Here is a 25,147-nt window from a genome sequence, read left to right on the forward strand (position 1 = left end):
GCATGTTTCTTTTTAACATTTGCTCTTATTTGAGACACATCACTGTCACAGTAACATCAGTTAGGGGACCAAATATGGCTAATAGATACTCCCATTGACAACACCAATAGCTCGAAACTTGGGCATTGCCAAGACCTGTTAGCTTTGACAATGCTTGTTGTCACCTTTTTCCACCACTAACAAATTGCCCGTACACATCTTTTCATCATCAACATCATGAAACTTTATTTCGGCTATTGCAGCCATAAAAGCACATACAAATTCACAACCTCTTAAAATTCATATAAGAGAAAAAGAAAATAAAACAGTGTCATAAAGAGCACTTAATGATAAAATGGTACAGACATACATAGCAGTAATAATCACCCAATTGAGAAGCAGGCAAATAAACTGATATTCATCATTATGGGAGTTATAGTCAATTAAAAACAAGCATTAAAAATATAATTTAAACTACAAATATTAAGAAGAAAAAAGTTCACAGCCTATGTTTATATATAAAGCCAAGATCACAATGGCAAGCATACTGGGTTTTAGCAAGAACCAATATCGCAAATGTTGACACGTAAGAGCTGGTATTACTGTTTCTCGCATTGATTTCTCAGCAAATACCTTTGCTTACACCACATAGCAAAAAGGAACTTGGAAAGTGCGACAACAAAAACCGGGTTGGTATCAGATTTTAAGATCCTATAGAATTCTTTATATTTTCTGATACCCAGGTTTCTACAACGTTGAATAACCCACTTTGACCTGACCCACTTATATGCCAAGCAGAAGAACACATTAATTAGTTTCTTCCTCTACTAGGCACCCCGGGCAGAAGTGGGTAATGGCACCCGCCCACTTGTTGGTAAGTGCAAGGAGCGGGAGCGTTCCATATCTAAATTGCAAAAACAGTTTTTTTGCTATTGGTGGTTGTATATAATCCAACACCTGCTCCATTTTATATTGGTGTTTTATATCCAGGAACCCATAAGTTAAACTAGAAGGATTAACTGTCTGTAAAATGTGTGTCAGTTTGTACTCCTTCAGTGCAATAGCCAAAGATTTTTTTGAAATAGCTAAGCATGACTCCTCCGGTGCTGACCATAAGTTTTCCCTTCCTATCGCACTAAATGAGTCCCTAATAAAGGACAACCACGGGATACTACCTGCCCCCAGAGTAGACATTACAGCCTTTCATTCCTCCCTATAATGTTCTAACTCTGGCATGCTCCACAGCCGTCGCCAGTAGAGAAGTGGGCGTGAAGCGATTAAGTCCGCAATGGGAAGGATACCCAGGTCCATCCTTTATGGTATTAAGGGGGTGCTTTTAGGCAAGCACAAGATTTGTCTCAGACAGTTATTTTCTGTTACAGTGAGGGCTTCAGCTATGCTATGTCCCCATAGTTCGGCCCCATACATAGTTACCCCCCTAGCTTGAACCTTGTAAATTTCTACAGACGGGCTAATAACCTTTAAGGTACATCTCTTTTGGAAGTTTTGGACTTTTAAAATCCCCCCAACGGCCTGAATTAGCTTTAGATTAGCTTTGTTGATTTGAGGTCCCCATCCCATTTTGTCGCTCAATGTGAGACCCAAATAATCAAAGATAGGGACCCTTTCCAAAGCTCTATCATCCATTCTTGGATGCGGACAATTTGTGGAATCCTCATGGAAGACCATATATTTTGTTTTCTTAATATTTACTACTAAATTCCTCTTTTTACAAAGCAGACTAAATTCCTCTAACACTCTCTGCATCCCCATTGGCGATTTTGAGAGGAGCAGGATCGTCTCAAACAGAGCAGGAATTTTGCAGTTAGCTAGTTCTGGGGAGTCTATTTCCTTAACCGCAAGAAGGTCTCCAATTGACCCGTTAAGAAAGAGTGTGAAGAGGGTTGGCGCGAGCACACAACCCTGCCTCACCCCCTTTCCAACAGGGAAGGGCGCCGTTAGTTTCACATTCTTGCCGAACCTTACCCTAGCAAATGTCCCTTGTGGAGGCGTTTGAGCTGGTGACAGAGGTATGGTGGCACTCCCATGTCCAACAAAATACATCACAACTGGTCACGGTCTACCATATAAAAAGGCCGATTTGAGGTCCACGAATGTAAGGTATAGACTTCCGCCCTCCAGAACTATATGCTTCCAATAGATCAATTGGAGCCTGAACAGCTGATCTATAGTAGATGTTTTACATCTAAAGCCGGCTTGTAACGAAGTTAAGATATTAAGGTCTTCCATCCATTCCTGGAGACTTCCCAGTAACACTCTAGCAAAGATATTTTGTGTTACGTCGATAAGGCTAATTGGCCTATAATGTGCTGGTTCTATGGGGGACCCTTTTTAGGTCTCGTCTATTACATCCCGTAGGCGAGATTTATAGTAAGGCTTCCGAAAAGTCTACCCAAGTGCAGATTGCGTACAGTTCATGTGAGCCAGGCGCGTGCACAGAAATTCGCTCCCCCTATCCCGCCGACAAGACAAGAACACCAAAGCGACTGCGGCCGCTCTGTTTATATTTGCCACCAGCCACTTCACTCGCTCCGCAGGTCATAAACAGGACCATCTGCTCGTGAATCGGAATGCTGACATGGTTGCCTAGCCCCACCCCTCCCAGCGCTGCCTTTCCTCTGGCATTCTATGGTTTCCAATACTTCTTACTAAAACCTAGTTATCTAGATTTTTTTTTTTTTTTAGGTGACTTGTTTGCATGTTTTGACGTGGCTGAGTGGGAAACAAATCGTTTCTCTTATATTACAGAAGCAACCTTTCAAATATGTCTTCCTGCTATCCAAATGAGTTGGAATTTAGTAGTGGAGGGCTGTTTTGACTTTAACATCTTTTTAGGCCTTTTCTAGGCAGCTCATGTGCTCTCCCATTGAGCATGCCCCTATTACTTGTAGATTTGCATTTTTGTGCATGCAGCAGGCATGCAGATCAATATTTTTTTTATTTTGCTTCTGCCCTTGTTCTCGAAATGTTGGCTTTTCTAACTATACGTGTTCACCTAGCTGGAGTTCAGAAAAGATCACTGTAGTGGTAATAAACCTACCTAACGGCATTTGTCCTTTTGTTTCCGTTGCGTTTTTTTGTTCGTTTCTCCATTGTTTCATTTATTCAGATCGGCATGTCTCTGCAATGTGTTTTTTTATAGGTACGGGAAGAGCCGAGACTAAAACCCGGGTCCCCAGTTTGCAAAGTTTGCAGTTCTGGATGTTGCACCTCATCCTCTCTCTAAATCAATCTGCATCTTATGGGGGGAATTTCGCAGTTTATTTCCCCTTCTGATCAGCATGTCTGCATTTCTTTTTTGTTTGCACGGGTAGGGCAGGCTCTGAGACTCGCACCCTGTTCCCCCAGTTCCAAAGTTGGCAGCTCTAAATGTTATGCCACATCCTTTCTTCAAGCATTGCTGGGCATAGGCGTCATGCTGAATACTGTTTCATTGTGTTTGGCTGGGAGTGGGCAGGTTTCGTTATTAATTTTTGTGTGTTCTTGAAGTGAGCATTCATGATGTCCTCTTTATATTACTATTGCTACCTCGTACCAGTTGGTTTGGCATAAGCTGCGCCTGTCTGTGCGATCTGCGGCTATGAGCTTCCCTCTGTCAGTTGCCGCCTCCCACTGGGGCTCACAAGGGTTTGACTGTGCTTATAATGGTGGGCTTCAGAGTGTGAATAAAAAATCCTAAAACTGGAACTCACACACTAGGCTTTTTCTTCGCATAATAGTTAACTCAGTACAGATCATATATGATTATTAAATGCCTAACGCCATCGATGACTGACTAAAACACTTATTTATAAGCCAGACGTTTCGTGTACAGTACATGTGAGCCAGGCGCGTGCACAGGAATCCGCTCCCCCTCCCACAAAGCAAGACAAGAACATCAAAGCGACCGCAGCAGTTCTGATTTAATTTGCCACCAGCCACTTCACGCGCTCCGCAGGTCATAAACAGGACCATCTGCTCGTGAATCGGAATGCTGGCATGGTTGCCCAGCCCCCCTCCCCCAGCGCTGCCTTTCCTCTGCCATTCTAGGAGTTCCAATACGTCTTACTAAAATGTAGTTATCTATGCTGAAGGTTTTTTTTGGGGGGACATTTTGACGTGGCGCTGAGTGGGAAACAAATTGTTTCTCTTTTATTGCAGAAGCAACCTTTCAAATATGTGTTCCTGCTATCCACGTGAGTTGGAAATTACGTAAAACATTCTATTTCTGTGAGAAGGGCGGTGGTTAGGATTGGAGTCACTACAACGCATGCTTTTACATCGCATGCCTTTACAACGCGGTTTTTACCACGCAGTCCATTACAACGCATAATGCTATTAGGCGCTGGATAGTGAATTAGTGAATCCAGTCCCCGTGGATAGCAGGGAAGGTGTTGGATAGTAAATTAAATATATTCCCTATCCTAGAGCGCCCCCCAGCGCAATGCGTTGTAATGGTATGCGTTGTAATGGTTGCGATGTAATGGTAGTGCGTTGCAAAAAATGCGTTGTAAGTGATGTTCCCCGGTGGTTAGGCTTCGACTCTAGATTTCTTCTCCATGGTTTCTTACAACATTTAACAGTAGCACTCTACCGCCCTCACTCTGCCACTCTACCGCCCTCACTCGACCACTCTACAGCCCTCACTCGACCACTCTACCGCCCTCACTCGACCACTCTACCGCCCTCACTCGACCACTCTACCGCCCTCACTCGACCACTCTACCGCCCTCACTCGACCTATCGCCCTCACTCTATCTATCGCCCTCACTCTATCTATCGCCCTCACTCTATCTATCGCCCTCACTCTATCTATCGCCCTCACTCTATCTATCGCCCTCACTCTATCTATCGCCCTCACTCTATCTATCGCCCTCACTCTATCTATCGCCCTCACTCTATCTATCGCCCTCACTCTATCTATCGCCCTCACTCTATCTATCGCCCTCACTCTATCTATCGCCCTCACTCTATCGCCCTCACTCTATCTATCGCCCTCACTCTATCTATCGTCCTCACTCTATCTATCACCCTCCCTCTATCGCCCTCCTTCCCTCTATCGCCCTCCTTCCCTCTATCGCCCTCCCTCCCTCTATCGCCCTCTATCGCCCTCCCTCCCTCTATCGCCCTCTATCGCCCTCCCTCCATCGTCCTCCCTCCCTCCATCTATCGCCCTCCCTCCCTCCTCTATCGCCCCCCCTCTATCGCCCTCCCTCCCCCCTCTATCGCCCTCCCTCCCCCCTCTATCGCCCTCCCTCCGTCCCTCTATCTATCGCCCTCCGTCCCTCTATCTATCGCCCTCCGTCCCTCTATCTATCGCCCTCCGTCCCTCTATCTATCGCCCTCCGTCCCTCTATCGCCCTCCCTCCCTCTATCTATCGCCCTCCCTCCCTCTATCGCCTTCCCTCCCTCTATCTATCGCCCTCCCTCCATCTATCGCCTTCCCTCCCTCTATCTATCGCCCTCCCTCCATCTATCTATCGCACTCACTCTATCTATCGCCCTCACTCTATCTATCGCCCTCACTCTATCTATCGCCCTCACTCTATCTATCGCCCTCACTCTATCTATCGCCCTCACTCTATCTATCGCCCTCACTCTATCTATCGCCCTCACTCTATCTATCGCCCTCACTCTATCTATCGCCCTCACTCTATCTATCGTCCTCACTCTATCTATCACCCTCCTTCCCTCTATCGCCCTCCTTCCCTCTATCGCCCTCCCTCCCTCTATCGCCCTCTATCGCCCTCCCTCCCTCTATCGCCCTCTATCGCCCTCCCTCCATCGTCCTCCCTCCCTCCATCTATCGCCCTCCCTCCCTCCATCTATCGCCCTCCCACCCTCCATCTATCGCCCTCCCTCCCCCCTCTATCGCCCTCCCTCCCCCCTCTATCGCCCTCCCTCCCCCCTCTATCGCCCTCCCTCCCCCCTCTATCGCCCTCCCTCCCCCCTCTATCGCCCTCCCTCCGTCCCTCTATCTATCGCCCTCCGTCCCTCTATCTATCGCCCTCCGTCCCTCTATCTATCGCCCTCCGTCCCTCTATCGCCCTCCCTCCCTCTATCTATCGCCCTCCCTCCCTCTATCGCCTTCCCTCCCTCTATCTATCGCCCTCCCTCCATCTATCGCCTTCCCTCCCTCTATCTATCGCCCTCCCTCCATCTATCTATCGCACTCACTCTATCTATCTATCGCACTCACTCTATCGCACCACCACAGCATCACTCAGCACCACTACAGCATCACTCAGGGGCACAACATCACTATGCGCTACCACAGCATCACTCGTCGCCACCACAACATCACTCGTCGCCACCTCAACATCACTCGTCGCCACCACAACATCACTCGTCGCCACCTCAACATCACTCGTCGCCACCTCAACATCACTCGTCGCCACCACAACATCAATCTGTGCAACCATTCAACAACAACTGGTTCAAATATGTTCTCTCAATGTTTCAAAAAGATTTTAATATTTCACTTCTGTTCTTGGATTTTCGTCACAATAAAATACACTGAACATGATCTTCACAAGTTATTTACAAAAGTTTAAGCTATTGTCATTATAAATTACAAAAACTTTTATTTAAGTATTAATTATTTAAAAAAATTAAAAGCCATTGTTATTTGTAATATCAATGCATCTAAGTCACGTAAATACAACACATATTGCATTACAAATGTTATAGGTGTCACATTTGCGAAAGTTAAAACTATTGGAATTGTAAATGACAAAGCTATTAATTTTGCTATTTTCAAAACCAACACATAAATACAAAATGTGTCATTTATAATACCAATAGCTCAAACTTTCCTAATGCGAGACCTATTGCATTGCAAATGCTTGTTTATAGATGGGGATAATCTCTGCCCCAGCCCACGTGGGCAGGGGGGGGCATACCATAGAGATTCACATTCAATAATGACTGAAGGTATGGGGCCCAAATAACCTGTTTGTTTCTATACCTGTCCCTGGGGATTCTATCTAACCCAGGAGCTTTGTTTGGTAGTACCTTGGCTAGGGCAACCAATACCTCAGCCAAGGCACGAGGAGGTAGCTCCACAAGGGGATCAAAGGTTTGGCAACAAACCGACTTCCCACTCTCACTAGATGGGCTTGAATATAAATCTTTAAAATAAAGACGCCAGGCTTCCTCCCCAATATTAGGCTCGACAGTGGACCTGCCCTCAATTTTTCCAGTGTGGACTAAGTTCCAAAAGCCTCTTTGTCTTTGTGGTCCATGGCGTTCTTGATGGCCTGCCATCTTTCCATTTCCCATTCAGATTTCGCTGCTAGTAGAATTAAAAAAAACAAAACACCCTTGCTTCCTTTATTCGCGTACTATTCGCCCCCCCCCCCCCCCCCCCCCCCCCCCCGCAAGGCTTAACAGGGCTCTCTTAGAATCCCTACATGACCTGTTGTACCAGGGGTTTTTCTCTCTGCGAAAGTTACCCTTATTGGGCTTACTGCTATAAAATAAATCCGCCGGGCGTGCAACCAAGTCCTGGTGGATTTTGCCTAAATCCTTGCCAGGATCTGGATTGGCACTGTTTCCAGAAACGATACTTGCATTTTCTAACAAAGGAATGATGCGTGTATACATTTCTGACATTACTTCTGGAGATTGGATTATTGAGCCCCAGCGAATTCTTCTCCCATCCTTTAACCACTATTAAATTATCTAGTGGACGATTATCCAGATCTTGCCCTACTTCTACTAGATGGCTATCTAGAGTTACGACCAATGGGTTATGGTCGCTTTCTTCACAGGGGAGGACAGAAAACTTCACCACCTTGTGCCAAATTTCAACATTTATTAAAATGTAGTCAATTATTGTTGCCTGACCAGTTATATCAAAAGGTCGGATGCCCAGGATTGTCATCAGGGAACCGACCATTACATGCCCTCAACGAGAAAGTGAGGGTAAGGGAGGTTAATTGCAAAATTAGTGGGGTCCAACCCCTTATCGGGTAGGCATTGGAGGCAGGGATTGACCATATTGAATCCTCATCGCTGGTAATAGATGTTGACAAACCGTTAAGGGGTTAAAAATGCCAATTGAAATCCTCACCAATTAGGAAATATGTTTTCCCAGACAGTGAAGTAAGAAGAGCAGCCAAACAATCTAGCGTCGAAGACGTCTGCCCATACTTAACTAGGCGAGAGTAGACATTGATAATGGCCATCTTTGGAAGGTTTCTATGGGCGAGAAGGATACATAAAATATCGGGTGAATGAGTTTCTATTCTCTTTACTATACAACCCAAATAGGTGCCCACCCAAATGCACAAACCCCCCCCCCGAAGGTCTACCCCTTGGACTCTTCACTGCCACTTCACAAAACGATACAAAGCCTACTTTATGTAGTGATCTCAATGCCCAAGTTTCTTGAATTAAGCAGATCCCGTGGAAATCTATGAAGTCACCCAAATCGGGGAAATCCAATCTAGCCATTAGGCCCGTAATATTCATAGACCAGATCGTGGGGCCATATGATCTCACTTCCAACTCTCTCTCAGGAGTCTCCTCCAATTCTCCCCTACTTATAGCTTCCGGAGCCTCATGATTGTCAGCGGTCCCTAATGTTTGAGGGCTTAATACCACCTCACTAGTTGAAACAATTTTATTCTCAGGTGCATGTAAGGATTTCCTCGCCTCCCCACAATTGCCAACTTTAGTTGCTTCCCTAAGCTCCTGGTTCACCGTCTCATTTCTTGGCGTAGCCTGTTGATTAGTTACCTCAACTCTCACACCCAAAGTAATAGTACCCAACTGTTTAGTCGTGATGGATGGACAAGAGTTAGTTGGAGTCAGTCAATCCACCAGGTCTAGCACACTGAATCTATTACTGAGGGGGATATTAGATGCAAAACAAATACTGTCATTCCCTCCTCTATTACTGGCATTGCCTACCTGGGCTCTCCCTTCCCAATTCTTGCCTCGATATCCAAATTTCTCCATGGTTGTTGAGGGAGGATAGAAGTAACTTAAATCGAAAGTCTGAATGCTAAATCTAGTCCTTTGAAAAGACCACTCTCATATATCTTGGACCGCCCGTCTGTCTCTTAAATTAATCATTATACAATCCCCCGCTAAGTCTTTCACTCTACGACCCACCCAACTTATCTACGGGCAAACAGGATTTGGGTTTGCACGTTCTGCGGGAGGGGTCTGTTGCTATTCAACCAATGAATAGATTTATTTTTAGTTCGCTATAAGATTCTGCGCTAGCTTTGTCTAGTTAAGGCACCCCGGTCAGCACAACAACATATGGCGAAGAATCAGGGGGTAAATCAATGTATGGCAGGATATGCTTAGGTTCACTAATATTAGATCTTTCCTTCGATTCTCCAGATCATTTTTGGGCCAGACCCCCTCCCAGAGTTTGTTGTACTGCACTCTCCCCCTGGGGGCAGCCTGTTCTTCGCTGAGCCACTGCACCGCTATAAGTGGTAGGTCCGGCTACATCGCTCCCACGAGATGGAACATCCACTATATTAGATGTAATTGGGGTGGGCAATGGGAGATTAGAAGCTACGGAATCCCGGATTACATTCGCCATCACTTCGTTAACCTGAATGCTAAACCCCAAACTGCTCTTAATAGAATCAAAATTATTGGCAGTCAACTGTTCACATTTTACCAATCTGTCCTCAATTGACGACAACCTCTCAAAGAAAGGCTGCATAGATGACGTTATGAGGGCTCCTACTTTTGACCAAAATCCATCTTCAAGCAGGGGCAAGTAGCAATCCATTGAAACCATAGGCGAGGTATTTAATCTAGAAGTAATTGCCCGGGGTACTTCGGTACTTACAAAGATTGTAGTCGCCGGTCTTATTAGTTTTGGGCATCTTTGGATTTTTCCCCCTCTGCACACCCCCTCCTCGCTTCCTTTTAGAGGCCAGTCCCAACGCATGGTCCGCTGTTTGGGGCAATATTTTAGGTGCAAGCCTTGTAGAGGTGCAAGTAGCTGTATCACTGTCCGTGTCTAACAGGGATGTGTCCCTGAGTGGGACAGAAGAGCAAGGTTCCCGAGCCATGAATGTGTTCACTGGATCCTGGGGCATTTGGCTACCACTTTGTCCCGCATCCCCAAGGTCAATTTCTATACGTAAATGCTGCTCGGGTGAATGTGCCGACATCAACCCCTCCAGGGATGAGCGTTTGGTAAATACCGGGTCCAGTGAGAGACGGCGCTCAGTTAGTGCAATCTCATGTGCTAACACTGACGTTGCTCTTGTAATGAACTGGTCAAGTGTCCTGGAAACACTCCCGCCCATCGCAGCTTTCTTCCCCTTCCCTTGGCGTGTACACATCACAAACTAGGTATAGCACTATGGTTTGGTACCAAGTCTCACACCCCTCAACAACAATTGGCAAGAACAATTAGACCATATGGCTAACCTTGTGGTGCAGAAGGTATTGGGGAGGTGCCAGCCCGGGCTCCTCTGGTCTCAAACGGGTCCGCCCTTGGCCCGGGCTTTGCCTGGCACCGCCCGCGCGCATCCCGCGACTCAAGAGCCCAGAGGTCCTTTTTAGCGCCTCCTGGTGCTTGGTGAACGCGGTGGCGGCGTGCGCGCCGCGAGTGCTGCCGGGTAATGTAGTCCGGCAGTGGCGGCGATGCGGCAGGGCTCTCTGTATTGGTGGCAGCAAACTGGACGGTGTCCCAAAGATTCAACAAGGCTCCCCATCTTTTCTAAATGACCAATCATGCTATGGAGAGTTTGCAATCTTAATCGCAGCCTTTCACTTATGGATTGGCGTTTCCTCCACCATACTATTGTAAAACCATTGTTGCATGTTTCTCGTTTTCCACATGCTTTATTTATGTTTTTAGGTTTCACTGCTTGTGTGCTTCTATTTATATACCGGTTTTAAATTAACCCCTTGTATGCTGATGACGAACCCCAGCCGTCATGCACTACGTGCTCGTGTGCTGATGACGGCTGGGGTTCGTCATGGCCCACCCCTGTTCTTTTGTTTACCGCACAGCCGCGGAAACGGGCCAGCAGCGAAGGGGTTATTTACCCTTTTAAACTCCATTAACCTTTGAAATTACAAATCATAGCTTTCCTCCATGCATTTAAACCTCTATACAATCAGAAACTTTTGCCTGCCTGTTTGTTTAGTGTTTTCACTTAGCTTTGTTCATTAAATATCCACCTTTCCCAAGTGGTTTCTCATGTTTGCTGTTAATATACACTTTTACATTATAAATATTTGCTTTTCCCCTCCTATATTATGTGTGTTCTTGTAAGAAAGTAAGATCTGCTTTCAAGGTTACCCCAACTTTTTGCTAGTGTCATTATGTTTTTCTGATCAGTCTGACTGGGATCCTGCTAATCAGGACTCCAGTCTCTGTGCTTGGACATAGTGACACACCCCATATTGGCTACTGATGTAACCTTGTAAGTCCCTAGTATATAGTACTTATGTACCCCGGGCATAGGTACACCAGGGATCTCCCATGGGCTGAAGCATGTTTTATGCCACCTAAGGGAGACCACTCAAATTGTTACTATAGGCTTGCCATTGCAGCCTGTGCAAGCTGGTGCTAGCACCACTTATGACAGATATAAGTTTCCTTATATCTGAGGTCACTGCACGTAAAACCTATAAGTCGCCCCTAAGGCAGGCCTTTCAATCCTGAACGCAGGGTGGTCGGTTATAAGTATGAGGCTGCCCCTGCATGAGCAGAACACCCCTCCTGAGTCCATTGTCCGGGGTTGTAAGTACTTCAGCCATTACGATACTTAAAGTGGCCATACATCATTACGTGATGGATAACTCTAAACTGGCTTAACAAATTCAATTTCAATTCTAAGGCAATGCTTCTCCATTATCACAGATTCCGTTGACATCCAGTTTAACAATTTTAGTTATTTAATATTAGCAAAATAAAACCCCCACATGACCTCAAAAACATTTAATAAAATCAATAAGTTAAACATAAAATAAACATAAGCATTTTTAAGGCGAGACCTGTTGGCTTTGCCAGTGCCTGTTTAGCCTTGACCTTGCTGCAGGGTTGCATATCACAAAGGTCATGTCAATGGGGAGAGAACTGATGAACAGATAGACTACAGTTTTACCCTACTCTGCTTACTTGGTTGTCTGAGTACTAAACATTTGAACCCAACAAAAACCAGCATGAAGTGCTTCATTTAGTGCCCCAATGTATCCCTTTTCTTAGTGTTTGAAGATATCTTGAAGTCTGGAAGGTATTCTTGATGGAAAATCTTTTAATTGGGAGGGAGCAGGGCTAGTCAGCAATGAAGGGACTTAATTCTCCCCACTGTGTTACGTTGGGGCTTGGACCACTGGACACATAAGGCGTTGGTAATAATTCCTCTTTAAGATCCCGAAAATAAATTGAATAAGCACAGGTTGGTTCAATGGGTTTTGTCTCACTTTTTTTCTCTCCTCTGACCCCTTCCCTACCCCCAATTGTGCAGATGGGACCGAGTACGGCCTGAATGAGGCAGACATGGAGGCCTCCATTGCCACAGTGACCAGCATGGCTCAGCAGATAGGGGCCGACCTGATCCTGCTCCGGGAACATCAGGAAGCGGGGGGCAAGGTGCAAGACTACCTCGTCCGCAAGCATGTGGGTGAGAATGACTTCTTGGAAGTCAGGTGAGGAGCAGTGAGGGCAGTGAAGGAGTGGGGTCTCATAATAAGATTGCTTCCATAGACTGCTGTCTTCTCCCCTGAGGCCTTCAGTCAGCATTCTTTTTAAATGTTATCACATCAGTTGAGGTGCTGGGATACATTAATGATTTGCGACAGTGATTTTGTTTGAAAAACATTTAATACATGTAACCTAGCAAATTATGAGGTGGGGGATGCTACTAATTCTACACACTTTTTTCCTTGCTGATCGCTGTGAGTCGCATTGTGAGTTGCAAATTAATTTGTGGGTCATCATTTGCCTTTAGTACATTGCACTCGCAAAGCCTCAATTTGCGGCACCACAGGGGTTGTGAGTATTAAACACTTTAGTATATCAGCTGACCCTTAGCCTTCTTTTGGCGTAAATAAGCCACTTGAAACCTTCAAGGCAGCCCTTAGGCACTTGCAAAGTGCCGGGCAGCTCTCCACAGCAAATTGTTGACTGCATAACTAGGCAGTGTCTCTCTTTGTGCAGGGTGGCAGTAGTTGGCAATGTGGATGCTGGCAAAAGCACCCTGCTGGGGGTTCTTACCCATGGTGAGCTGGACAACGGCCGGGGCTTCGCCCGGCAGAAACTTTTCCGTCACAAGCATGAGATTGAGTCTGGCCGTACCAGCAGTGTGGGAAATGACATCCTTGGCTTCGACAATGCTGGTCACGTGGTGAACAAGCCAGACAGCCATGGCGGCAACATGGAGTGGACCAAGATCTGCGAGAAATCCTCCAAGATCATCACCTTCATCGACCTGGCTGGCCATGAGAAGTACTTAAAGACAACAGTGTTCGGCATGACGGGCCACCTCCCTGACTTCTGTATGCTGATGGTGAGCGCTGTTGTGTCATTGCCTCCTGGGGCAGGGGTGTCCAACATGGGTCCGGCAGGGCATTGTGCAAGATTTTAAAATATCAATAGCAGTCATATTTACATAGAAATAATCTAGCCCTTTGTTGGATGTCCCTGATTTAAGGCCATGTGGATATGCTTTTCAGTGATAGTGATGATGGTGTTTATTAGGGTATTATTAGGGGAATAGGTCATAGAATGCACTCCTGTGCACTTAGCAAGTTAAAAAATTGTAATCCTCAATAAACAATTTTCGTTGGTGTGCAGGCTTGGGGCGTGACCTTTCATAAAGACGCGTAAAAATCTGAAGTCAATTGTTGGTGACCAACTGGTTATCCCACAAGGTGTACTTCAGTGGAGCCCGCAGGCTTTAAAACATTGATATAATACACTGCTTTTGAGCAAACAAAACAGCTATGTCCAAGTCCTTGAGTTTCGTTCCTTTAATGATTGCTTGAACAGTTAAGTCTTCAAAATTGAAGCATAGTGATGCTCAAATTATATGTCCATAGAATATTGCAATTTCAATTCATAAAACAGTAGTATCCAGCTTCATCAACTACCCAATGCATTTCGTGGTAAAAATCTTTCATCAGGGGTATCTTTAACAGATTGTATGAAAACATAATCAGAATGGTTCATGGGGACTATCAAATAACACTTAGGAATGTGACCAATAACTGTGCCACTAGTTGATAACCATGCAACTCCACGGCGCAAATGTCATGCTCTCCCTGAAAGGAGTACCGGTTGAACATTGCCAAAAAGATGAGAGGTTGTGCCAATCTACATCGACTGCAAAACGTGACCTTAAACAATGGGTGAAATGAAGAAGGGTGGGGTGACACATGTCACCCCTAAACCAGTCGCACAGCAACCATTTCGCCATTTGGCTGTTCCATCCATACACCTTATTTTTCCATTTTCGAAATATCTTTCATTTTTATCCACATTTCTCCATATTTCTTATGTTTTTCAGTTATATGCACTTAACATCCGGGTTATATTCTGCCATTTCCCAGGTTTCTAATGTTTGAACCGTGCCCTCGGGACCTCAATTTCAAACACGATCAACGCAGTGGTTCGTCCAAGGCAATGTTTTATTTAAAATTCCAATGCATTTCGGGCACTTCGCTGCCCTTCGTCAGGGAACACTACAAACAACAATAATAGCAAAGTATGAGTTTCATGTTTTCTCATGACTCGATAAATTTAATTTAACTCATCTTTAAGTTTAAATGAATAAACGCCACCTCGTTAAAAATCATTATACAAGTTTTTAACGCCATCAATCACAGCTTTTGTAAGTGATATGCTTTCAACAACGTTATTATTACTCGTGCCCAGTGGTTCTAAACATGAAAACTACGGACTCATCTTCTCCACCCCCATAAAGTAGCATACTCAGTTCCTCTGTCATTACATTTCATGTGCTCACCAAAATATTCGTGATCTAATTCGCAAGTCACTTTCAATTTAGTCACATTCTATCTCTCTATGTCGCTACATTATCTCACACGTACCTGCCATGAACGCAAAAGTACCGTCCTGTCCTGTTTTCGTTCCGATAAGAATCACCCTTCAATTGTATCCCTCTCATTTAAAGCTCCTTCTCTATGCTACCTTCCTCCTGATTGGCCCGTACCTCACGTTGCCTCTCGCTTACATGTTCACGTTAATTGTGTGGGTCGTTATACTTAAAACTACGTAACCCATAATGCTGTGCTCACTTTCCCACAATATTGGCGCATTCATGAAACATTGCATTCTGATTTTCAACTACGTTTATCAAAAACATGTTTAAATACATCCTTGCGTGAACCACATATATTATAATTACTGTCATTCAGTTCAACCTAACAAAACATCGTTGCAATTTCCAAACGAACCAGATCTTCCTCCGTGAATGTCAAGTCTTTTATAGGTCTATAAAAAGTTCTCTTCTCTTGTGGGTGCAATCCCAGCAGTGTGGGGAAACTTGTAAACAATCTAACTGGGGGTGGGATGCACACCTGTTCCTCTTCTTTTAAATCCATGTTTTTACGTATTCTGTTAATCCTGAGTTCATCGTTGATAGCGTGCGTCCTGGCTATAGTGCCTCCCCTCATGACACCTTGTGAATCAAATGAAGAAGGGTGGGGTGACACATGTCACCCCTAAACCAGTCGCACAGCAACCATTTCGCCATTTGGCTGTTCCATCCATACACCTTATTTTTCCATTTTCGAAATATCTTTCATTTTTATCCACATTTCTCCATATTTCTTATGTTTTTCAGTTATATGCACTTAACATCCGGGTTATATTCTGCCATTTCCCAGGTTTCTAATGTTTGAACCGTGCCCTCGGGACCTCAATTTCAAACACGATCAACGCAGTGGTTCGTCCAAGGCAATGTTTTATTTAAAATTCCAATGCATTTCGGGCACTTCGCTGCCCTTCGTCAGGGAACACTACAAACAACAATAATAGCAAAGTATGAGTTTCATGTTTTCTCATGACTCGATAAATTTAATTTAACTCATCTTTAAGTTTAAATGAATAAACGCCACCTCGTTAAAAATCATTATACAAGTTTTTAACGCCATCAATCACAGCTTTTGTAAGTGATATGCTTTCAACAACGTTATTATTACTCGTGCCCAGTGGTTCTAAACATGAAAACTACGGACTCATCTTCTCCACCCCCATAAAGTAGCATACTCAGTTCCTCTGTCATTACATTTCATGTGCTCACCAAAATATTCGTGATCTAATTCGCAAGTCACTTTCAATTTAGTCACATTCTATCTCTCTATGTCGCTACATTATCTCACACGTACCTGCCATGAACGCAAAAGTACCGTCCTGTCCTGTTTTCGTTCCGATAAGAATCACCCTTCAATTGTATCCCTCTCATTTAAAGCTCCTTCTCTATGCTACCTTCCTCCTGATTGGCCCGTACTGCGTACTGACAATAGTCCTGCAGAGTGACCGTTCCATAAACTATATATGTGCCCGAGTCATAATTAATGCAAAGCTGTTTCTTCAATTGTTTATGTAAAGTGCCAGTCGCTCAGATGTTTAAAAACCAAATCTGTGCAAAAACATGCCCAAAAGTATGTCAACGACAGATGAGGACAAAACCATGCAAGATTGTGACGTTGGTTGAAACCAATTGAATACACGTGAATGTCCTATGGACATATAATTTGAACATCACTGCCTTTCAATTTTGAAGACTTCTATATTAAAGCAATCATTAAAGAAACGAAATTGAAGAGCTTGGAAATAGTTGTTTTGTTTGATCAGGAGCAATTTATTGTTTCAAATGTTTTAAAGCCTGCGGGCTTTATGGAAGTGCGCTTTGGCACTGGTTAACCAGTTGTTCACCAGCAATTGACTTCAGTTATAAGGGCGTGCCACTTCCAAGAATATCTGAGTCTGCACCACCGTCCCACTCCTCCAAACAAATCTTTTTATATGGGAATTTTCCCAGATAAAAAAATGCTTTCCATTGTCTTGTTCTGTCCATGTCTATAGTAGTCTCCTTCTGTAACACAATGTATAATAAACCATATATATAACTTATATAACCACAGTAAGAACATTTCTTACTCCAAGTCAATCTTTACCCAACTCCCTTTTCCTACCAAGGAAAGCTGTTCTTATAAGACTTTCCTTCAAATCCCCAGCCCCTCAGCTTAGCACACCCTCCCCTTCCCTATGGCATTAACAAGATCTCTCCCTGTGTATATTTTTAACAGGTTGGTAGTAATGCTGGGATAGTTGGCATGACGAAGGAGCACCTTGGGCTGGCGCTGGCTCTCAATGTCCCAGTATTCGTGGTGGTCACCAAGATCGACATGTGTCCCGCAAACATCCTGCAAGGTGAGGATGGTTAAGATTATATAATTTTCGAGGTGACCTGTTACTTCAGAGGGTGAGTGTTTTGGAATGAATGTACATCCTGTGCCAGTAGTGGATCGGTTCCTTCTTGAAACCTGATGTGCACCAGAAAGCAAAGGAGTTGTGGCAGAGGCTTGGGATGCTGGCTAATTGCAACACTTCCTTTTTTTTTTGGGAAGAAACTTTGAAACTGCTTCAACGGTTACTAAAATCTCCCGGTTGTCGCAAGATCCCAGTTTTGGTTCAAAACAAGGATGACGTCATTGTTACAGCCTCCAATTTCAGCTCTGAAAGGTAAGGAGAAGGAGTTGGGAGGCAGGAGATTGCGAGTCCTGATTCTGGAGCATACTCATTTGTCCAGTCTTTTGGCCGCCCTAGAGCGTCTTCAGTTTTGATGCATAGGCTTCTGTAAGTTCATTGAGGCCACAGAGTTCCTTCCTTCCTGCTGGGTTGCTTCACATTTGTTTATGGGCTGTAGGGTTCCTTGCTTGCACCAGACGGCCTGTTCAGCTAGCGGATTCATTTTATCGTACTATATTCTGGGATATTCTGCTGAGGCTGGGGAGGCTCCGTGTCGGAGGTTGGATGCTGATTAGTTTTGTTGCTGCAGTTTGGCGGAGTAGGACGTTGCTTGTCTCAACAGCTGGATTTTTTTAGCACTGTCACATTGTAGAAACTCATTGGTGACAGCAGTGGGATCCTGACACTGACTATTAATGCTTAGGCAGACTCGTATTCCAGGCAGAAGTTGGATTCAAAACTGTCTGGTCCTGTATTCTACTGGAGAGTGCTCATAATTGTGGTAGAGGTGGGATCCGACGCTGTGATGGAAGAAGTGGAAGCGGGCACTGTTCTATTTTAAATACTGTCCACAATGGTGGCAGGGATGGAATATTGCTGCTCTTTAATAATCTAATATACTGGGGTAGTATTATGTTGAATGCAGAGGTGGATACTACAATGTCTGGGACTATGTTCATATTTGTGTGGTGGAGAGGAATATGATGTCACCTGGTTCTTTGTTACCTATGAGAGTATTTACAAGGGTGGCAAATGTGGCATCCTCATTGTGGTTGTGTAATATTGAGGCAAGCACATATAAGGTGCGATCATTAGGCTGGGTGGCACTAATTTCTGAAAAGTGCTCCAAGTGGTAGCCACTGTTGTATGTTAGTCCCTAATTTACACAATCACTCTGTTATGCTCATTTTGGATTCTGTGAATGAATATCTAGGATGTGGTCGACCTGATGTTGTCTTGCCTGACCTGCACCTGCTTGCAGGATGTGCCCTATCTTCCAGATCTCCAACGTGACGGGTGAAAACCTGGAGCTGCTGAAGATGTTTTTGAACCTCCTGTCACCGCGGACCAGTTCCCGGGAAGAAGAACCTGCAGAGTTCCAGATAGACGACACCTATTCTGTCCCAGTGCGTACTATGTCTCCCTTGTCAGCTTCCAGGCCATCTGAGGGTGGCTGGAGGAAAGTACACTGGAGAGAAGCTCTTTCTAGACTGCCACCCTGTGTATTTGGGTGGAGAGTTGGGGAACAATGGGGGTTGATCTATTCTTGGAGCTATAGCTTGTTTCAGACATTTCTCTGACACACTGGTACCAAAAAGACTGTCTCTGTCAGAGGAAGCTCAGTTGACGAGATTAGAATTTGATCAGAGAAATGCTTTGAGTGCTGGCACTCAATTAGCACAATGCCTTCTATATGTTGATACTATTTTATCTGCATTGCAACACACAAAGTAAATATATAGTACAAATGATTTAACTATAGGTATTATTGTATGTAAGTCATACACCTTTAACAATCATAAATGTGTGAGTAATTCCCTTACACCTAGCAGTGCCTTTCCCAGAGACTAAAAGTAAGCCTCCCAACAGATCTGAATAGACATATGAGTGCGTGGGGATTTTGGTACATAATTATGGATTAGGCCAGCCTAGCAGTGTGTGTGATCATACAGCTAATTATTTTTTTCTCTTGCCTGCAGGGTGTGGGCACAGTGGTGTCAGGCACAACTCTCCGGGGCCTGATACGTCTGAATGACACACTGCTGCTTGGGCCCGACCCTCTTGGTAGCTTCATGCCCCTGGCTGTCAAGTCCATCCACCGCAAGCGCATGCCTGTCAAGGAAGTGCGAGGCGGACAAACAGCATCCTTCGCGCTTAAGAAGGTCAGTGTGCCAGTCTTATGTGTCGTCTTCTCATTCCTCGATTTGTGTTTTATGATCAATCTTTACGTCCTTGCAGATTAAACGGTCTTCCATACGCAAGGGCATGGTGATGGTGTCTCCGCGGCTCAGTCCTCAAGCGTCCTGGGAATTTGAGGCAGAGATACTGGTGCTGCACCACCCGACCACCATCAGCCCCCGCTATCAGGCCATGGGTAAGTCATGTCTCCTAATGGATGGTCATGGTGCCCGGTACAAGGGAGGCGCCTGAGGTGTAAAACATAATAGTTCAGCTTTAGTAGTATTTTTGGCGCCCAACTTATGCGTTTTATTAATAGGATTTCCCTGAGTGTAGCAGAACTGTACACTGAAGTAATCTCTTTGCCCATTTTGCTTAACTGCACCAGTGCTGGCACTCGATATGTACCCCAGTGGGCTTCATGCAACTTAGTATTTTGTGGATGATCGTGGTATTAGACTTGCAACACAGTTTCTAGCAATATCAAAGTTTTGCTAATAGATGTGTCTTCAGAACCAGTGTCGCTATGCTACCCCATAAGATCTCCTCCACTGCAATACTGTAATGGACTACTCTCAATGTTGTGCAAGTAATTGCTACGCGCTGTGCCACTGCAGTAAACCTTCTGTCACAAATTATAACCAACCGTGTGTCAAATGTGTGCATTTCACAGTACACTGCGGCAGTATCCGCCAGACGGCAACCATCCTGAGCATGAGCAAGGACTGCCTGAGGACAGGTGACAAAGCCACTGTGCACTTCCGCTTCATTAAAACACCAGAGTACCTCCACATCGACCAGCGGCTCGTCTTCCGGGAGGGACGTACGAAAGCCGTGGGGACCATCACCAAGGTCAGGATGCAGAGAGTGTCATTTGGGTCAGGTCGCACGAAAGCTGCTGGCCACAGTCATTTTGGTCAGGACATACGAAAGCGGTCTGGGTACATTCACTTGGGTCAGGAAGCAGAAAAGCCTTTAGATACAATCACTTGGGACACGATGTGCATAAGCTGTGCGGGATTGTGTATTCCGGGAGGGACGTACGAAAGCCGTGGGGACCATCACCAAGGTCAGGATGCAGAGAGTGTCATTTGGGTCAGGTCGCACGAAAGCTGCTGGCCACAGTCATTTTGGTCAGGACATACGAAAACGGTCTGGGTACATTCACTTGGGTCAGGAAGCAGAAAAGCCTTTAGATACAATCACTTGGGACACGATGTGCATAAGCTGTGCGGGATTGTGTATTGAGACAGGATACACAAAAGCTAAATAAGGTCAGGATCTTCCTCTGCTCAGAGGTCAACCAACTTATGCCAGGAAACACTAAAGTCACAGGGGACTTAATTTGGTCCGGATGCCTGAAAGCAAGAGGGGGGAAGTCACAAACTTTGGTCAGGACACGCACTAAACAGTTGCATAATCACTTGGGTCAGAGTGAACTAAAGACAGAGGGACTATCACTTGGGTGGGGTCCCACAAATGCCTTGGAGACCATCTTTAATGCAAGAGTAGACTTAAGCCTAGCAGACTCAACACTTAGTTCAGGAGGGCCAAGCCAGGGGAACATTTATTGACATGGAGCTTAACTCGAATGACGTAGTTATCGGAACAATCCACAGACCAGGTTGGAATTTAAACATCTATATTTCAAAGGGGAATAACTGTTAAAGTTTATTTAGTGTTTAACCGCCACAGTTCATGGGTATCCTGTCTAAACTGCCGCCATTGTTTACTTTTCGAGTTTAAACTTACTTGCTGTTTGTTTTTTTTCCTTCTGCAGCTATTACAAACCACAAATCACTTGCCACAAAACTCGAAACCCCAACAGATCAAGATGCAGTCTACCAAAAAAAGCCTCCAGACAAAAAAAGATGAGGTGGCAGCAGTAGTTGAGGAGGTGCCGCCACAAGCTGCTGCTGCTCCTCTAGCTGCTGCATGTGCCTTACAACAGCAGGTAATATTAGCATTTGTACTACTGTCGAACACCGACCTATCCTGTTTATCTCATTTGTTGAATTTCAACACTAGCTGTTGCCTTCGTTATCTCCTCAATGGCGCCTTTGTGTTCTCCTCTCTGATCTAAACAATGCTTCCAGTGTCTCCCTGGACTCTGTCTTTTTATGTGTCTTTCTTATTAATATGTTCATCTCTGATTCCTCCTTTGTGGTGTAGATTCAATTTTTTTCACTTTGTTACTTCTCTTGCCTCCATGGCAGTGCCTACTTTGTCTTCACTCCCTAAATGGCCACTGTACTGACCGTGCCTCCATTATATCCCTACTCCCTGAACCGATCTTGGTAGTGCTTCTGGTTATTTCAAATTTTAAAGGAACAAGAGTTCCTTCCTGTGAGATGCCATAAAACATATTACATAGAAATATGATGAATTATTTGTCACTTGTCCAATTAGAGTATCAAATATATTTATCAGAAATTCTAAAACAATAATGCAGTGGGTACGTCGACAATAGTACCATGATTTCTATTTTAGGTACATGAGCGTTGGTACTGTATGGCATATGCGACATGATTACATTCATTGTAGTCACATGAAAACTAAAAACTATCTGAGCCTACAGGATTTACTATCTTTTTGTTTGTTTTCCCACTGCATTAATGTTTTATAATTTCTAATAAATATATTTGTTTTGCAGCTTGAATTTTTTTGGATTCAATATGCTGTGCATTATTCTGCAGTCTAGTGGTTGGGTCCAAAATCGTGGTATTTTTACTGGTTTTTTTTTTTGTAGCCCAGGTGGGCGTCGACGTCCCACCATTTGGTGTCCTCCCTGTGACGTCCCACCTTTGGGCGCCATCTTCAAATTCTTTTTTCTGCCTTTGGTTCAGGATCGTCACCGAGAGGTTCCAGAGTTTTTGGAGAAAAGGAGAAAATAAAGACAGAAAATTGGAGAATATATCTTGCAATCAAAAACGCCGGGACGACGAAGAAGGAGGAGAATATCTAAAACTTCGAAATCCAACGGGGAATGCGCATACAGGGGCACCCTGAGCGCAGGAATGGACAAAACACCTTTTACATTTTGCCGTAATTGCCAGATGGACCAGCATCCGGTTTGCAACCTCTGTCTGCCAGTCGACCACAAGAGCAAGGATTGCAACGCCTGCTCAGCCTTCACCCCGAAGACACTTCGGGTAAAAGAAAGACAGAGGAGAGCCAACTACAACATGTAAGGCCAAGCTCAAACTCCGTCGCTCTGGGACTTGGGCCTCTCCAGTGGGGAAGAGAACAACATCGCCGAAGGACCAGATGACTACACGGTCGTAGAGACCGATATGAAATCCATAAAGGAGGTAAGAGAGACGTCGACCCCATAAATCCCGACAGACTCTCGAAATCAGTCAGACTCTCGAAAATCAGAGTCAAAGTCCTCGGAAAGGAGCACTGGCGCTGAAACATTCAACGGACGCAGCTGCAACCAGGGAAAAACAGCCCAGCAGATCCTTCGAAAAGGACTCCCAGAGAGGAATGCAGCAATCCACGGGCGCATTGCCAACTGGAATGCCCTACTCAAAAGGCATACATACCAGAATTGGGAGGAGGTTGGACAGCTACTTAAACACCTCCCTGAACAATACCAACAGAGAGCAGCTCACCTGGTGGAGGAAGGCAAGAACATGGCAAATTCATACCTCAAATCAGCCCTGGATGCGGCAGACACATCCAGCAGGCTCATGATGATTGAGGTAACAGAAAGAAGGCATGCCTAGCTGAGGATCTCCGGTTTCAAGGCGGAAGTCCAGAATAATATTCTTAACACACCCTTCAATGGAGAAACACTGTTTGGAGCGCCAGTAGATGAGAAACTGCAAGGTCCATGGGGGCGTTGCAGTTCAGAGGTATGAGAAGGGGCACCCGACAAGGAGACCAAACGGAAGAGGGGGAAGCCAGCCGGGAACGTCACATCAGACTTTTCAGCAGAACTACCAGGGCAACAATCAAGCGCACCAGGGTCTGCAACAGCAAACCTGACACTACCAACCTGGGGCCAGTCCTTTCGTGGGAGGGCGAATGGACGAGGACAAACAAGAAGAGGGGCCAGCAGCCCACCTCAAAGTGACTTCGCTCCACCAAACGTGCCCACCCACACAACAACTCTAGGGGAGGGGCACAACAAAATAACCCAAAAAGTTTTACACAAACTCAAATCAGGGATCAGCGAACATGTAACACCAGTAGGAGGCAGATTAAAACACTTCTTCCAAGAATGGTAGAAAATAACAACAGACAAATGGATACTGAACATCATGCAGTTTGGATACTGTATTGAACTGGAGAAGAAACCTCCAAAGAGGAAACCAAAAAGCAAGGCACGCTCAGCAAAAGAACTTGCGCTCCTCCTACAGGAAGCACAGGAACTCCTCCACAAGGAGGCGATAGAAACAGTAGTGTTCAAAGAAAGAAACAAGGGAATGTACTCAAACTACTTCCTCGTACCAAAGGTGGACGAAACGTTAAGATCCATCCCGGACCTACGGTTCCTAAACCAATACATAAAGACTAAAAAATTCAAGATGACATCCCTACAGGAGGTTATTTCTCAGATAAGGGACGGAGACTTTATGTCCACCATAGGCCTTAAGGATGCCTACCTACACATTCCCATGAACAGACAACACAAACATCTACTAAGATTTGCCATCAACAAAGCGCACTACCAGTTCACAGCCCTAGCCTTCAGACTAAAGTCTGCACCAAGGGTCTTCACCAAATGCCTCTCAGCGGTAGCAGCGCACCTACGGAGTAAGGGATTCATGTATACCCCTACCTCGACGACTGGCTAATAAAGGCACGATCATATAAACAATGCCAACTACATGCACAGCGGGTCACACAGACGCTGACAGGACTCGGATTCTCAAAACACTGGGGGAAATCATCGATGGAACCAGAACAGGTAAACATCTTCCTGGGCACACCATCCAGAGCAAAGTGTTCCCCAGCGACAAGAGAACACTCGCCTTGATGAAGAAGACACGTCAATACCAGAAGGGGCAAGCTCTGACCGTGAGAACAGCGAGCAAGATCATGGGGAGGATGACATCATGCATACACCTAGTCCCCAATATACGACTCCACATAAGACCATTCCAGGAATGGCTCCAACAACAATGGTCACAAGCTACAGGGAGTTGGGAAGATCTAGTGGTGTAACACTAGATCTTCCCAACTCCCTGGGAAGAGGAGATAGCGTGGTGGAACAAGGAGAACATAACAAGGGGGAAGCCTTTAACACCACCAAGCCCAACAGTGACCATCACCACAGACACATCCCAGAGGGGATGTGGAGCACACCTGAGCCAGCTCAAGGTGAGGGGTCTGTGGACTTCAACAGATGCAATCAGGCACATCAACTACCTGGAACTAAAGACTGTGTTCCTTGCCCTAAAAGCCTTCCAGAAACAACTGTACAAGCAGAGAGTGTTGATACAAACCGACATCACAACAACGATGTTCTACATCAACGAACCGGGAGGAACACAATCAGTTGCACTATCCAACCTAGTGCAGGAGATATGGAGATGGGCCATCCCACTAGAA

At 45.2% G+C, this 25,147-nt stretch overlaps 1 protein-coding gene across 2 annotated transcripts in view; it reads left to right on the forward strand.

Moving 5' to 3' along the window:
* The window catches only part of GTPBP1 (GTP binding protein 1), a 69,623-nt gene that overhangs the window by 33,326 nt on the left and 11,150 nt on the right, over nucleotides 1-25,147 (forward strand). For both annotated transcript variants that reach the window (XM_086963372.1, XM_086963377.1), the window contains exons 3-11: nucleotides 12,441-12,621; nucleotides 13,133-13,481; nucleotides 17,248-17,371; nucleotides 17,569-17,683; nucleotides 18,672-18,816; nucleotides 19,390-19,572; nucleotides 19,649-19,784; nucleotides 20,262-20,440; nucleotides 21,369-21,542. In XM_086963372.1, the coding sequence (XP_086819498.1) occupies nucleotides 12,441-12,621; nucleotides 13,133-13,481; nucleotides 17,248-17,371; nucleotides 17,569-17,683; nucleotides 18,672-18,816; nucleotides 19,390-19,572; nucleotides 19,649-19,784; nucleotides 20,262-20,440; nucleotides 21,369-21,542 (1,586 nt within the window). The remainder of the gene's footprint in view (nucleotides 1-12,440; nucleotides 12,622-13,132; nucleotides 13,482-17,247; nucleotides 17,372-17,568; nucleotides 17,684-18,671; nucleotides 18,817-19,389; nucleotides 19,573-19,648; nucleotides 19,785-20,261; nucleotides 20,441-21,368; nucleotides 21,543-25,147) is intronic.

The sequence above is a fragment of the Lissotriton vulgaris genome, chromosome 1_1 (genome assembly GCF_964263255.1).
Source record: "Lissotriton vulgaris chromosome 1_1, aLisVul1.2, whole genome shotgun sequence".
In the NCBI taxonomy this organism is placed as follows: Eukaryota; Metazoa; Chordata; class Amphibia; order Caudata; family Salamandridae; genus Lissotriton; species Lissotriton vulgaris.